Source organism: Perissodus microlepis, chromosome 4, assembly GCF_051167445.1.
Source record: "Perissodus microlepis isolate ML-2025 ecotype Zambia chromosome 4, ASM5116744v1, whole genome shotgun sequence".
Taxonomy (NCBI): domain Eukaryota; kingdom Metazoa; phylum Chordata; class Actinopteri; order Cichliformes; family Cichlidae; genus Perissodus; species Perissodus microlepis.
Window position 1 is genome coordinate 4,964,664 of NC_140464.1, and position 16,356 is coordinate 4,981,019.

Sequence of the window (16,356 nt, forward strand, 5' to 3'; positions counted from 1 at the left end):
GGTATTCAAAGACAGGAGGGAGCAGTCACTCTAGTGGACACTGTGATAGCAGGATAACTTTAAGCCAGATGACTGCACTCACACAGGTACCCATCAGCAATGCAGAGCAGTGGATTGGTTGAACAGTTGAGTTAGGTTTCTGATTCACTGAATTAACAGATTTTACTGAAATTACTTTAGGAATTTCGAGATAAATTAAATCAGATCTACTGCTTCATGTGTCTGTGCAGTTAATGTTACAGTTTCCCTTCAAACTCCTACAATAAACCACCATGGATGCATTCAGTTCTGCCTACTGATTGATGATTTCTTCACCAGTAAGTGAAACTGCATCCAAACTGAACGCAGTCTCACCCAAACTGAGGCTGAATATGGTTTGGGTCTTGATCACACCTCATGTGTCTAATACAAAGGGACTAACAGCCCCTTTCTTTGATATTTATCAGTAAAAAATTAATATTCAATGCTGAACCTATTAGCTAAAATCCGCTGTTATTTCTGGATGTTTAATGATGGCGAAGGTCAGAAGTTGCTGTCTTATAGCAGGAGCAGGGTTGGTTGGGTTTATTTGGTTTGTTTGCTTGTTTTTAACGCTTGTGTGGTGTTCAGGTTTGTTGGACCTGTTTTCAATGTTTGCCCAAAGAGAGATTATGCAGCTCAATATTTCCACCTCAGACTCTGTTTTGCATCATTTTCTGCGAAGAAAATATCAAATAACACATTTTCAATGACTTCACATTGTAGCCCTTCCCCCCTACATGTTTATATCACACACAGTGTTTGGATCCACTCGACTTGGGGATCATATACAGTGAGTGTGGAGGTATTGTGCCCCTTCCCCCTGTCCTCCTCATATGTGGCTTCCTGTTTCAGTGTGTGCGTGCTTTGCCTCTCTGCTCCTGTTTTTTTTTCCCACACAATGTTCAAACAATGTGACATTTCAAGCACCTGTCACAGGAAAAAGAAAACACAAATATTTTAGAAAACTATCAAAAACTTTAAAACTGATGTTCTTGTTTATGAGGAAAATAGACTAATTTTATGTTTTTATACACAAATTCGAACCAAGTATGAATGGTAGAGGATTAGGGCCAGTGGGGAAAAAAGTGGGCACGTCTTTTTTTTTTCTTTTCCAGAATTCTGAGAAAAAAGTCAAAATTCTTGCTATTTTCTTCTTTTTTGTAAAGCAGTAAATTTCAAAATTCATAACAACAATAATTGTAATGCACATTTTACCCCTCTGTCTTATGGGAAGGATCTATAGTTTCTCATACTCGGTCCCAGCTGCAAATCAAGGGTGATGCACAACCTAAGATTGTCTGCTCAGAGAGCTTCAGTGACTTTACAAGGCAGTATGATGAAGTTTTTAGAACATGGTTGCTTTCATCTTTATTAGATAAGACAGATAAGAAAGAAAACAAAATAGTTCTCTTCATAAAAGGAGAGAAGTAAACACCAAATAATAACCATATATATGTGATCTGTATTGCTTGGAATTGGAATAAGTACAAATCTGTTAGGTATTTGTACATAAATTGCTATTGGTGGATTGATTTAATAGCTCAGCAATGTCTTGGGTCCACCAGACCCGCCAACATTATCTGAGTGACAAACATTTGAACACCACACAAGGTTTAATGGAGCAAAGCATGTGGATGATTGTCGGGGGACTGAATGCTGCTGCAGATGGTGCAAATAATAAAATAATAATAAATCTACCTGATTTTTCTTGTAACCCTAATTACACTAATTTCTTTTATTTAGATTTCATAACTGAGTCTCTATGCCACCGACTGAAACATTTCTGTGTCCCACGTCTGTTTTTTTACTCTGAAATAACTTGAAAATTGTTCAATAAGGTGAAAATCTAAAGAAACGTAATAATCCGCCTCTGGTGTCTTTTTTCTTTAGGTTCCTATTTTTAAAACGAAGTGCTAACATAATAACTTTTATTTAATGATCGAGTTCTGGTGAATTTTTTGTTTAATAAAAATTTATAAACAAAAAAAACATTCGCTTGCTGATACTTACGGATGTGACGTAGGCAGACCGATGGGTCAAAGTTCAGCTAAACCTTGTGGACTTCCTTTCCTGTTAGCGGTGGCCGTAGAACAGCATCAGTGAGTGCGATTTCCCTTCAAACAATCTTCATCCATCGCTCCAAATGCGCCTAATTTTATCATTTTTTCCATGATACATAGACGGCACCGACTCTGTTAGTTCAGATGTGGCCGTTAGTTTGTAGATTTTGTTTGCTAAAGAAAGAAAATGAGCAGATTTATCGCAGCGCTTCGTCCCCAGCTGTGCTCTTTTCAACATGGCAGCTTCCTTGATGTGTAGACGCTCAGAGTCCCATTGAACCGACTGTTTATGTGTGTAGGCATCTTATTGAGCTGTATTAGTTTTGCTATAAGTAAAGGGGCTTATGCGGTGCACTTAATAATGTGTCCGAGCAAAATAATTAAAATGAAAACAGCTTGAAAGCTATTAGCCTAGCTGAAAGCTAATGCTAATGTAGCATAAACGAGAGGCCGACTTGGAGACGTGTTGGCGGATTGACGGGTTTGAGTTGATATTGACACTGAGTTCAAATGTGCCCTCTCTTTCTGGCAGAAATGGGCAAGTTCATGAAGCCTGGGAAGGTGGTGATGGTCCTAGCTGGACGCTACGCTGGGCGCAAAGCTGTCATCGTCAAGGTAAGACCGAAGAGCTTCTGGGAGTTTTTTGTAAGGCGGTTAAAAGAGTTTGCTGATTGTATGGCACATGTGCCTGAATATGTACACACCAAGCTCTTACCAGAGTTGTCCATCTGAAAGCCAAATTGCCATTTGTCTGCATGTTGAATTTCCAAGAATACAGTTTTCAGGCCATGTGATGAGGGATAGAAAATAAGTCCTATTACAGTCCGTGTATTCAGTGTTTCCCATGTGTTTTAGTAAGACAGCCTACAAACGTTTTGTTATAACTACAGTTGGGCTTTGTGCTCAGAGCTCATCACTTCATGTGTATATATATTGGATGTAAAACTAGAAAGTGGTGAGTAAATATCTCTGTGGAGCCTACAGTTGGATGCTGGGGAGCATGTTGCCTGTGGAGCACAGCTCAAGCTCCTTGCTTAGACTAACTTTGCTTTAGTAGTGTTTGGAATTGTACACACAGATGTGTGCTGTATGAAAGGAGGCATCTCTTTTTCAGAAGATATTCTAAGATGGTCAAGTTGGTGGAAGTCCATAGTTAAGGTAGCTGATTGATAATTGGAATGCTAGACATACCTGACCAGCTGAAAGGGAAAACATGAGATGGGATGAAACTGAGTTTACATAAATTCCTTTGGGATTAAAAAAGTATAGTGACTCTGTTAACAATACCAGATGGTGTCATTCCCTCAGGTGGAGAGAAAAATAAAATAAAAGGCTGGGTAACTCACCTGAAATAACTGGCTTTACTTGGGTGGGCAGCACATTAAAGGAAAACTGATACGTGGGGAAACACTGATACATTTCTTTGCCTTCAAATACATACTGCAGTGGTATGTCAGCTTTTCATCTTGTAAGTGTTTCGTGTCTCTGATGTCACATCCTCCTGCTAATGTCTGCCTGCAGAACATTGATGATGGCACCGCTGACCGTCCCTACAGCCACGCTCTGGTCGCCGGCATCGACCGCTATCCCCGTAAGGTGACCACATCCATGGGCAAGAAGAAGATCGCCAAAAGGTCCAAGATCAAGGCCTTCGTTAAGGTGTTCAACTACAACCACCTCATGCCCACCAGGTCAGTGTCTAATCTACATTGACATAATTAGGTTTTCCTGTAAAGAAAATAAAGTGGTGGTGACAGATGAAGTCTTTTGGAATGTCTTATAAAAAGTGTCCAACAGCTGTAACATGATTGGATACCATATTATTAATGTTAAATCAAGAAAGGCTGTCATTTTTAAAAACATCTTGTTGATTAAATGTTTTGAGTTTAATTGAGGAGGCTGGTTATTCTTCTTTCAAAAATCCAATCAAATCTATGGGCTGAAATCTGACACGGTGTTCTTCCCATTATTATTTATGTGTCTGTGAAGACATTTACAGATAATCAATGATAATCAATATTGTGAAACTTGTGTAATGACACAGTTTGAGTCTCATATTCATAAATCCACCCATCAAACTCGGTGAGGTGCAAATAAATACAGTGCGTGTCTGAATCTGAACTGTGCATTCATTAGAAGTTTAAATATTATATTGCTTGCAGTTATTTAAGCAGAGAGCTGGAATGTGTGGTGTCTTCAGATCAAAGTTTTATTACTGGAGATGTTTTTGTTTCTTTTTGTCCTTTCCAGCTGTTAACAGCTGTTCTTTGCTTCTTCTTTTTTTGGATCCACTTGTTTTAAACGACCAACATGCTTGACTTGCCTTATGCGTTTGATCTGAATAATTGTTACTACTTCAGGGTGAACGAGCCACTTAAGCAAAAAGTAGTCTGGATTTTAGGACAGCTGTTTTGCTCCGTAAAATGACTGATCCCTTTAAGTACATAAATAGGTCTGTTAAACGCTGCTGTCACTTTATCTGAACAGATGCTCTTCAGACATCTTTGGTGCCCAAAACCCATAAAAACTATAGAACTTTATCTTGATGACGAAAAGAGATTTTGCTTCATTTTTTATTTATTTATTTCTTAACTGGGGCCTGGTTTTCAGAATGTGGGCCAGTTATAGTTTTGTTCCAGTGACTTTCATTTTTAGACTGAGGTATAAAGAGGTCTGACAGTCATCCTGCTGCTGCTCTGATGCAGGAATATGTGATGTTCAGCTGTTGATCGAAGATGTGATCAAATTGTAATTTGTAGAACAATGTTGAACAAGAGGAGTCATTTTTATCAAACAGCAGTTAGTTGCTGGTTGACATCAGTGGCTTTTCACCCACACAGGCTGCCTTAAGTGCTTGATGTGTCTGATTCAGTGTAACGTTGAACAAACTTGATGCAACGCTGAGGGAGAACGTCGACTTGAACATTGAGCAGGTTTATGATCCATTTATAATTTATGAATCTGGAAGCTAGTAAAGCGATACTGATCGTTCATATCTTACAGGTATGAAGGTGCTCAGCAGAGCGAGCTGCAGTCAGCCATTGGTGTCAATAAAAAAAAGTCTTTAACATGTTTTTACTCCTTCAGATACTCTGTGGATATTCCTCTGGACAAAACTGTTGTGAACAAGGACGTCTTCAGGGATCCAGCTCTCAAACGCAAAGCCAGGCGGGAGGCCAAGGTCAAGTTTGAGGAGAGGTGAGTCTCCCTGATTTCCTTTTGATTTAACATCAGAGGATTTATGTTTCGATTTTAATAAAGTACATCAGGGTTACATTTTTCATGATTTCAAAATGAGTATGTGTTCTGAAGTAGAGTTGAGTGGACAAAAAGTCCGGCGGCAGCACAGTCATGGGAAAAAAGATCCCGTTATGATCAAAATAAACCCCTTCTTTGATACATTTTGTAATTTCCTCTTAGCAAGCAGTTGGTGTGTGCACGTCCAGATCGTAATCAGTGATGTTTGTTCTGTTTAATCAGAGAAAATGACTTCACCTCCTGTTTGTTGTTTCAGGTACAAGACGGGCAAGAACAAGTGGTTCTTCCAGAAGCTCAGATTCTAAATTCACTCGGTTTCACAAATAAATGTTTAAAAACTGATTTTCACTCTTGACTCATCGTGTTTGTGTGGGGTGGGGTGTGTTTTCTCATACTGAAAATTCATGAAATATTCTTAAGGATTCAATCTGGAAAACTGTGGAAATAGACTTGTAATATTCACCAGCTGCTGAAGAAGTAATCGGAGTTATTCTTGGTTACGAGGACGTAGTCGCACCAAATTACCCTGTAACGTAGTGCAGATGTCTGACCTTGGCACAAAATCATCACTCACCTTTTTTTAATCTTTGAAACAGGTTGTATGATATCTTACTGCCTGCTTTTAACAGTGGTTGGAACTAAACGGCACCAATAATGTGAACATTTACAAGACTGATACTGGAAACAGACACGAGTTCACATTTTCTGCTGAAAAATCATTCACTGCTGCTTCTGTGTGAATTTGATCAGCTGGAACAGCTAAATACAAACTTAAAGGTTGAACAAAATGTAAGCCTGACTAATTACTCAATGAACATTTTTAGCATGAGAGATTCTCGGGAACTTTCAGAGGAGTATGGCTCGAATACTTGAACATTCAATGAGGGTGTTATGAATGTGGCAGTGAGATGTGGTTGCTTTTTCATTTTTATTTTTTTTAAGCATCTGAATTAAAGGCAGACTATAATGATAGAAAATCTTCACTTAGCTGTTGGTACGTTGTATTGTGATCAGAGCTCATCAGACAACTTGTATAGTGTTTAGCAGTTTCAGGAAAATCAAATTTTGATTTTAAGAAACTTAACTGCAAATGAGAAATCTTAAATATTGAATATTTGTTCAACATTTTAATATTGAAGTAATTGATCACTGGTTACAGGTGTAAACATGATTGATGTGGGGATGAACTTTAAACAGGTGAAAAACAATATTTTAAGTTTTTGAAAAACATGAAAATGGCTGAAACAATATTCATACAAAAATAAAATAAAAATATACAGGAAATATCCGGATTTGTCAGCAATCATCAGATCAGACTGGTGTGTTCTTTGACCCTGACATAATGTGTCTGCACTGCAATACCTGGGGTCCGTTCTTCGTACCTCGCTAAGTAAGTTAGCTGGATTTGATTGTTGACGATTTCGCGTGATCTTGGATCGTTCGGTTCTCCGAAGCTCATCCGGGACTTGCTGTCATAGCAACAGATCCGTAAGCGTAAACCTGCTTGGGAGCAGGCTTACTTTATGTAAACAGGATTAGATCGCGGCCACTCAGGTATGTCCGCTTCATTTATACGAAAGCAACAGCGATATTTTTCCACTGTTTTTCCATAAATAAATATTATCAATGTAACTAAAGATAATGCAGTATTTGATTCTTTTATTGATTTCATACAGATACATACAGGTCATTTCCTAAAAAAAGGGAAATGTACTATTAATCATTCTATTTCATGTATTTGATTATTTCAGATGTAATTCATATTTTAGAGTAGTAATAGTAAATTACTTCGTGTAATCAAGATGAGAGACCACGGCTACAAAAGCGAAGGTGGATTTGGGAAGTCTGTCGCAGCCATGTCCTGTCCGTTTGTACGCGAGCAACCCATTGCGGAAGGTGCAAGATTGATAAGGAGAGTTTTCAGAATTCAGCGTATATTGCGGGATAGACAGGATCCTTTAGCTCAGCGCGACAGTGTGCTCATAGAGAGATATCGATTTTCCCGTGAGGGTATTATTTACTTAACCAACTTGTTGGATCCCTATGTTAAGAGTTCCACTCACCGTAGTCGGGCATTAACAACTGCACAAACTGTGTGCATTGCCTTGCGTTTCTTTGCGAGTGGCACGTTTCTGTACGCTGTTGGAGACGCAGAGAACATTGGCAAAAGTGCTGTCTGCCGTTCCATTCGCAAAGTATACCTGGCACTCAAGCATTTCCTGGGTGTGTTTGTGGTTTTTCCAAGCCACTTAAGACCACAGGTTGTCAAACAGGGCTTTTTTTCTATTGCAGGTACATTAAATTCGATAATGAATGTGATGCAATCATGACCTATGTCTGTAACTATAGCTCGATTGTCCGCAGGCTTCCCTAATGTGATTGGTACCATAGACTGCACACACATTGCGATCAAGGCCCCCCCAGGCCCCAATGAAGGGGATTTTGTCAATCGAAAGGGGGTTCACAGTATAAATGTGCAGGTGAGTAATACTAATATTTTAGATGGTAATATATAATGAAAAGGAGTGTGTTCACATATAATGAAATCTCTTAGATGGTGTGTGACTCTATGTGCCATATCACAAATGTGGAAGCTAAATGGCCCGGATCAGTGCATGACTCAAGAATTTTCAGAGAGTCAGGGTTATGCACATTATTTGAGCGTGGTAAGAAAAAGAGACTTATTTTGATATTTCATACTTATTTTGGGCCTAACATAACAGCATTTCTCCATTACACAGGGGCCTACGATGGGATTCTCCTTGGAGACAGGGGTTATGCATGCAGGCAGTACTTCATGACACCGTTCCCTGACCCCAACCCTGGGCCACAAACCCGCTACAATGCAGCTCTAGCCAGGACAAGGGCACGCATTGAAATGACCTTTGGGCAAATAAAGGGAAGATTTCAGTGTCTGAAAAGTCTGAGGGTTGCACCTGACAGGGCATGTGACATTATTGTTGCATGTGCCGTACTGCACAACATTGCCACCATCAGAAAGGAGAGGACTCCTGTGGTGGAGGTGCAGCCTGATGATGACCTCCAGCCAGTGCACTTGGACCAACCTAGTGGAAGAGCTGCACGGGACAGAATTGTGCAACACAATTTCGAATATTAAAAACATGACAAAACATATTTTTCATTGAAATTTATTTGAGCATCTTTTTCTGTCTCATCAAAAAAAAAAAGCCAGTCATCATTTGCCTGGAAAAAAAATCATATATACTGTGTCACGCAAGGTCATCAATAGTGCTCTGTATGAAAGTGTATTTTTACTTACTCTGGAGTTCCTTTTGAAGCAACTCGATTTCTAGTTGAACTTTTTGCCTCATTAGAGCTTGAAGTTCGATTTCACCTAGAAGCTTTTGTTTCTTTAGCTCAGTATACTCCATTTTTTGCTGGAGACTTCTCTTATAAAGCAAACGAATGTCACCCTGTTTCAATTGTAGACACAACATTTAACGGTCAATACATGTCATATAGGAAGGAAAATTAATTACAAGACTGCCCACCTCTGTATCAGGCCTCTCTGCCGGCCTCTTTGCCTGCAAATCATACTGCAGTCAGAAACACATAGAAGTACACAAGTAGATAGAAATTCAGGCCAAATTATGCATGCACTTACAGGGACTTCCTCCAAACCACAGTCATCTGACAGGGTTGCTTCACTGTCCTGTGCAATGGAAACAAAATGGTGTTACAAAGGGATGTGGTACAGCCTATTGGTCTAAATAATTTAAAAAAAAAAAAAAAAAAATATATATATATATATATATATATATATATATATATATATATATATATATATATATATATATATATATATATATCCCAACTTACTGTGCATGCTTCAGTCACCCCTTGCATGGGAACAGGTAAAAGTGATGGAGTGTTATGTAAAACTACACACAAAAAAACCCACAATGTCAGTAAATGTCAAAGTACAAAAAGCATTTTAATTAAGGCAACAACCAAATATTTTACATTGTACAAATAGAATTATGAGCTCATTTACCAGTTATGAAGGTGCTGCTGCTACTGCACCCCGGCTGCTGGTCTAAGGAAGAGCTGCCCCCAGGGATGCCCTCAACAATGGGTCTGGTGGCATTCAACCCTAGGGCCAGCTCCTCTGCCGGGGTGTGACGAGGGGGTGCAGGACCACCACCTGTCTTTTTTTGCTCTGCCCTTTTCTTGGTTGCTGTCATAAACAAACAAACAGATTATTTCAGGGTCTCTTTTCAAGAGACTAAAAGCAATATAAGTGATAAATATTACCATTCTGTAGAATATTCTTATATTTCACTTTTACTTGTTCCCATGTTCTAGTGGGTCCTGTTGTGGCTCTAATGTGAAAGAGGATATAATGTAATATAATATAATATAATATGATATAATGTAATATAATGTAATATAATATAATAAATTACTTACGAGTTTAATTTGTCAGCAACTTTCTGCCAGCCCTCTCTCCTTGCTTTTGCAGCCTTTGCAGTGTTCCCTTGCGTTTTAATTAAACTCTGAAACTCCTGAAATCCCTCAATCAAGAGTTCTTGCTCTGCTGCCGAAAAATACTGAGCGCGCTCCTTCGACATTTTCGCCGACCAATCAAAGGGTTGCCGATCAATGTTTCTACTATCGATGCGTAGCCCCTTTTAAGCCACCCAGTGATCTCACATTACTTCATCCAGCTGTACTAATCGTCAACAACAGGTGTGTTCGGAGAACCGGAATAGCGAGCTCAGAGTTGGCGCGATGATTTGATCTTGGATGTGTCATTTGATCTTGGATGTAGTAAGCGAGGTACGAAGAACGGACCCCTGTTCTCAAGTTCCTAGATTTGCCCCTAACAAATACCATCCACATTATTATATTTAAAAATATATTTGTCTCTTTGGTTTGTGAAATTAAAAAAAAATATTTAATTTAATAATTAATTTTAAAAAACACGCTGGCATACATGTGCGGACTGATCATCACCACTAAAACATAAAAGAAAAGGAAATATATATATATATATATATATATATATATATATATATATATATATATATATATATCAGAAGTTAAATGAATCTGAAACTTGAAGATGTTCCAAAAACAGAATCTGAATAATTTTTTTCCTCTCATGAAGTGTTTCGCAGCTGATGTGATGTAAGGTTCCGTATTTCCCACAGGAATTAAATGCAGCATTTTGTTTATTTTGGATGCAGCTCCCCCTGCTGGTGGGAAGCGGCATTAATTATACGTAAAGACGCAGGGGATCCTCCTGCGGGGAAAGAGAAACTGAAAGAACGAGTGTGAGTTCAGAGCAGTGATCGTCGGGAGGAGGTAGGTTCACTGCGGCTGCTTTTTTAAAATAAGAAATAAACCTTGATTAAAAACACGCAAATTCATATCTAATGTGGGTGAAATGTGGGAGTTTTCATCAGAGGCTTGATTTAAGTGATTTATTTCCAGGTTCAGAGTAATTCAACTTACTGAGATATAATCTGTGTGTGGTTTAAAGCAGGCCTGCGGTACATTTTGTTGTTGTGAAGTTTACTTGAGCTGTGTTTTAGCTGTTTGACTCTCAGTCTGTGTCGATCCTCTGTTAAAAACCTCATTTGGCTGTTCAAGTGAGTGACAGTGTGTCACATCTGTAATGTTTTGTAAACTTTTTTTCCAGGTTACTTTCACTATGTCGTCAGACGAGGTGAGAGCTCGTTTTGCTTCTTCCTGTTGTTGTTGTCGTTATTATTAAAGCGTTTTAAACCACACGCGTAATGCTGCTCTCCCTGCCAACATTTATTAAGTGTGTTAAAGATATCTATTTAACCCACTGTGTTACACAGCCTGAGTGTAAGGCGTTTACTTACCTTCCGGCATTCCGTGTCTCCATGTTGTGTTTCAGGACTTCTCTCTGGTTCCGGATCCACAATCCGAGGACACCTTGGAGGGGATTAAGGCTTCAATCAAAAACTACAAGGTGCATTGAGAATTTATGAGTGCAGCTTCAATACACTTAGACAGTTTACCTCCAGTTACACGCAGGGCTCCAAAACTATTCATATGTCTCTGAATACAACCCAGTCCTAAAATGAGATCCAAGTATGCTGAGGGTGCTTCGGTTACTGTGGTCCTTTTTTGTGGAACAAGCTACCTGCTGACCTGAGATCAGTTACATATGTGTGTATATTCAAAAAACAGACTCAAAACCTTTTTTATTTTGAGACAGGCATTCTAAACGTACACAAGTTTCATGTTTTTATCTTCTGCTTTAAGCATGTTGACTTACTAAAACTGCCATTTCTAGTAGGGAGAAAGCTCTCTGTCGGGTCCAGTTCTCGATCTCGTGATTTCTACCTCCACTAAAGAGGCTGTGTGATTAGTTCTGTTTAGTATGGAGCACTATTACCCAAGAGGTTGCATGAACATTTTACCACAGGAGTGGTGTCGCCAAACGTAGAAGTGGTTAAAGTTCTGGAGTCAATCCCGATCTGCATCCTGGACATTTTGGGAATATTATTTACTGTTACGAGAAAGATCAGGAGTGCACATTTTGCATCATATGATCACAAACGTATATCAAACTTCTCAAAAAACTGCAAGTTAGCATTCTGAATCCAAGTTCTCGTTCATCCACGATGGGGAGGGAACACGCTTTTATCACGAAGTCATACAATTTAATTAAACCTTCATGGCTTAATGGGTCAAAAATGGAAGAGTATAATAATGTAGACATAATGTAAAGGAGACTTTAACGTATGTTGCACTACAGTGTAGTAATGTCCCCGATGAGATGAGCAGCAATTCTGTTTCTGGTGTTTTAACACAAAACAGGAGAAATGTTTACAATAACCAGCAGGCGCTCGGGTGAAAAGAAAACTGAATGTGCAGGTGTGTGAGGTCCACTGCATGTCTCTGTCCAGGTCCTGCCTTTGACCATAGGTTCAGCTTTAAAATCAGAAACACTTCCACTAAAGGTGTGTGTGTGTGTTGTTCCGTAAACACTGCAGATTGAGCTGCTGTCTATCTTAGCTGAATGTATTTATTAGGAGCAGAAGAACAGAACTCAGAAGAGATTATGTGTTATTAAAATAACTGTTTTAACATTTATTAAACTCAGAGAAGAGTTGTTCTGTTGTTCTGCACAAAATACAACCACAAAAGTTCATGTTTAAAGAGATGTTACATGTCATGCTGATTAGACATCAATAATAACAACAGCCTGGACTCAGCTCTCCCTCTGTGTCCACAGAAAAAGTATGACCAGCTGATGGAGGAGACAAAGGAGCTGACTAGAACTATACAAGACCGGCGAGATCTGAAGCAGCAGTTCAAACACCGCACTGACAAACTGACCCAGGATCTGGAAGATGACAAACGCTCCTACGCAGACCAGCTAGCCAATGAAAAGGTAAAGCATGTGTGACATAAACATGCTTATTTCTCAGTGTTACTCTGAGTTTTTCCACCACCATTTAAAGCACTGCAAATAAGTACAGAGTCAAGCTCAAGGAATTTTTCCACTGCACTTCCCCTCAAGGGAAAAATGTTGGTCAGATGGCAGATGTTCAATAACAGGAAGGAAACAAGGAGTAAAGAGGACAGATGATAGTTATTCCATGAATTTTAAGGTAGCGCCTTTGAAAACAAGGTGGGAGTTAAATATGAAACGGAAAATTTTAAGTGACAATAACTCATAAAAATATATATTAACAATAGGACAAGCAACACAATGGCATTAAACAACAATTAACAAAATAGTACATGTTATTGTTAATATTGAATGAATGTAAATACTTGTAATTGCTTTCCTAACAGTGTAAATTAAAAAACTGAATCACTAGAAAACAGCACATTAGAATCCCACAAAACTTCAAATGCTTTTTGATTTCTGTGTCTTCTAGTCGAAGCTGGATCTGCTAAAGCAGGAGGAGCTCAAACTGGTGGCGGAGATCAAGGAAACTAATGCTGCTACTAAGGATGAAGAGGCCAATAAGAAGCACCTGATGCAACAGGCCGACGTACGTTAACCTGACGGGACACACCCTAACCCTAACCTCACCCCGTTAACCTGTACCTGCTGATTTCAGGTGTTCACCTCTGTACCAGAGAGGGACATGGTCTTCAAGGGAGCGACTGGAAATGCAAACAACAAGCAAGAGTTTGAGATGAAACCACATATCGTTTACCCGATGGATGGCGGGACAGCGCTGATTACCTTCGAGGAGGAAGTCGGTGAGTTTTTGCCAGCACTGGCGTGGTTCAGATTTATCTGCGTTTGTTAAAGGAAGCAGGTGATTATATCTTATTTTTAACAGAAACATTAATAATCTTTATTTTTCTTACTTTGGGGCTTGGTGCAGGACTTCTAAATTAAACAAGCTGCTTTAGCTCCTCCCCCTTTAACCTTCTGTAGGTGGCTTAAACAGCAGGTAGATGGATCGCACTCACCCTGTGAGCTGCATACCTGAGGTATTAGGAATATCTGCTCATTCTGGGATCAAACAGAACCAAGAAGAGAAAACCATTGCTCAGAGCAGTCCATACACTGACCTCATTATTTGTTAAATATAGGCATAAATTATTGTAGTAGTATAAATATAATAGAATAAAAAGGACCGTGTTTTATTTTATTAGTCATATGACTAAGAATTTTAGGTCAAACATAGGAAATAAAAACAAAGTTTGTGGCCTAAAACATTCAAAGTATAATGCTGTTCTTTGGATCTTAACTAGCACAGTGAAACAAAATAACATATCTGAAGAGGTTTTGGCTTAACGATAGCAATCAGAATATTCATAATATGTAATTGGAAGACTGTGAATTGAATTTAGTTTTACCTTTCTGCAAAAAAAGGGAATTTCTTATTTAAGACAAAGTCAGGTCAAATAAATTCTGATTTCACAAAATAAAAACAAGTAAATAATAAATAGATGAATGGATAAGGGGAAGAAGATGGACAGATGACTAATAAGTAAATGCTGCTTTAAAAGACATACGTTTTTGTGCCACATTCAACAGAAAAATTCATGTTGAGTATGAAGTACATGTTGATAAATGTATCTACCTTCAGCTGCAGGGCAAAACTGAGCCACTAGGGGGCCTAATGTCGCTTTGCACAACCAGCTTTCAAACAGCTACTAAGCTGCAAGCAGGAAGATGCTTCTTGCATCTTATTTGGCTTTAAACTGGAGCCAAATAAAATTATTAGTTCTTTATTATTAGATTATTAGGGCTCCAAAATGAAATAAATAATCTGCAAGATGAATCTTCAGGCTCTCATCATTTTGGCTGCATGTATTTGGAGCAGATTCCAAACTTCTGACAGCTGTGGGAACAGAAAATAATGTCTTTCGGCTATTTTCAAAAATATAAATTAAATTTAAAATTTAAAATTCTGGATCTCTCTGTTTCATTTTCCAGTGGCAAGGAAGATTCTGGAACTGAAGAAGCATCAGGTGGATCTGGGAGGAGAGTGCAGCATCACAGTGGAGGCCAGGCCGGTTCATCTGATGCTGCCCAAGCTGGTGGAGGTAAAACAAACGACCACAGCGAATCAAAGACAGCGTCGACCCAGGTTTAGCTGATCTGCTCACGTGTCCCGTCTGTTCCCGCAGATCGACTCTGAGGTTTCTTCTCAGCGTATTTTAATCTCCAACCTGCCCAGAATGGAGACCGACACTCTGCTGGACAAGCTGGAGATCCATTTCTCCAAAACTAAAAATGGAGGCGGTGAGGTGGTGGACTGTGAATACCTGTCTGACTCTGAGACGGTGGTCCTCACGTTTGCGGAGAACAACAGTGAGCATCGAATATTTTACGCTCATGTCACAGGGCACAGTTTGTTTAAATGAAACTTCATCATAGAGACAAGAATAACTCTGTATTTGGTGGATTATGATGTTCTGAGCTGTGCATATAAAGAGTAATCAGGATTGTTGTTGTTGACCACCAGCTGATGGACTGTTGTTTTTGTATTAGTTGCCAAACGTGTGGTACAAAATGAGTTCCATGACTTGAGTGTCCAAAAGAAGAAGCACACAGTGAGAGTGACGCCTTTCCTCAACGGGAAAATTTCAAACCTGAAGGTAAGCGCATTTATCAGATTATCTGTATCTGCTCTTACTGAAATTCTAATAAAATATATTTTAATAAATTTGAGGGTTTTGTGTGTTTTGCGTGTGTGTGGTGGATCGTCCATCAGACCAAGATGACGCAGTGTCCTCGGGCGGTAATGCTGACAGGAATACCCGACATCATGGAGCGGGAAACTCTGCAGGACCTGCTAGAAATCCACTTCCAGAAAAACACCAACGGCGGGGGAGAAATCGAAGCTTTCCTCTACAACCCGCTGGGTCAGCACACCTCTGCTGTGTTTGGAGGCGTCACACCAGACTCTGAGGATGAGGAACAGTAGATCCACCACTGCTGCTTCGACAAAGGTTCAGGGTTAATATCATCTACCAGAAATGAAGACCGGAACTTGTTTGTGTCCCTTGCATGAGGGAAGTCAGCATAAATTTATAAAAGTTATTATTCAAAGGGGATTTTTGGCGTCAGAAAAAGTGGGTGGTAATTTTTCTATGATTGCAGAGATTCAAGTGAAAGTGTATCTATAAAGTATTTAACCTGGGTAAATACTGTGGTATCATAGTCATGCAGTACTTGATTATATTGCATTTACATAAACTGCTGATGAAACAATTTCCAGTCTTAGTGCAGACAAATGTAAAATATTAAACTGTATGAAATGAAGTTTTTTTTCCTGCTAAAATAGAAAAAAAAAGTTTAGTAGTTTTGCCATATCTCATTTTTTTCTTTCTGTGAAAAAGATGGCGGCGTCCATCTTTAGTTACTGGAGAAGCGTCTGGATTTCTGTATGCAAAGCAACTGAATGACTTATTTTTAACAAGATTGCCTTGTTGGATGTCGTGGGCCCCATTTTATTGTATTCATAAAAGAATAAAAAGTTAATTGTGAGAAAATCCTCTTTGGACATTTGGTGCTTTTTGACACGCTTGTATTTGATAG

General features: G+C 39.1%; 3 protein-coding genes across 3 annotated transcripts; 2 read left to right on the forward strand and 1 right to left on the reverse strand.

Annotated features, from left to right (window-relative positions):
* The first annotated feature begins 2,039 nt into the window (after positions 1 to 2,039).
* Positions 2,040 to 5,681, forward strand: rpl27 (ribosomal protein L27). Its single transcript, XM_084925194.1, has 5 exons — positions 2,040 to 2,120; positions 2,614 to 2,696; positions 3,603 to 3,772; positions 5,169 to 5,279; positions 5,596 to 5,681. Exons 2-5 carry the CDS (start codon positions 2,616 to 2,618, stop codon positions 5,642 to 5,644), a joined length of 411 nt encoding a protein of 136 aa, XP_084781320.1. The 5' UTR covers positions 2,040 to 2,120; positions 2,614 to 2,615; the 3' UTR covers positions 5,645 to 5,681.
* Positions 5,682 to 8,481: 2,800 nt separating this feature from the next.
* On the reverse strand, positions 8,482 to 10,155 carry LOC146388089 (uncharacterized). Its single transcript, XM_084925195.1, has 4 exons — positions 9,355 to 10,155; positions 9,180 to 9,241; positions 8,965 to 9,012; positions 8,482 to 8,884 (listed from the first exon to the last, which is right to left on the reverse strand). The coding sequence occupies exons 1-4, from the start codon at positions 9,542 to 9,544 to the stop codon at positions 8,798 to 8,800; spliced, it is 387 nt and encodes a 128-aa protein (XP_084781321.1). The 5' UTR covers positions 9,545 to 10,155; the 3' UTR covers positions 8,482 to 8,797.
* Positions 10,156 to 10,585: 430 nt separating this feature from the next.
* Positions 10,586 to 16,310, forward strand: ifi35 (interferon-induced protein 35). The gene is made up of 10 exons (XM_084925190.1): positions 10,586 to 10,667; positions 11,005 to 11,031; positions 11,230 to 11,304; positions 12,577 to 12,735; positions 13,229 to 13,345; positions 13,415 to 13,559; positions 14,749 to 14,858; positions 14,943 to 15,126; positions 15,307 to 15,413; positions 15,530 to 16,310. Exons 2-10 carry the CDS (start codon positions 11,017 to 11,019, stop codon positions 15,740 to 15,742), a joined length of 1,125 nt encoding a protein of 374 aa, XP_084781316.1. The 5' UTR covers positions 10,586 to 10,667; positions 11,005 to 11,016; the 3' UTR covers positions 15,743 to 16,310.
* Positions 16,311 to 16,356: the final 46 nt, after the last annotated feature.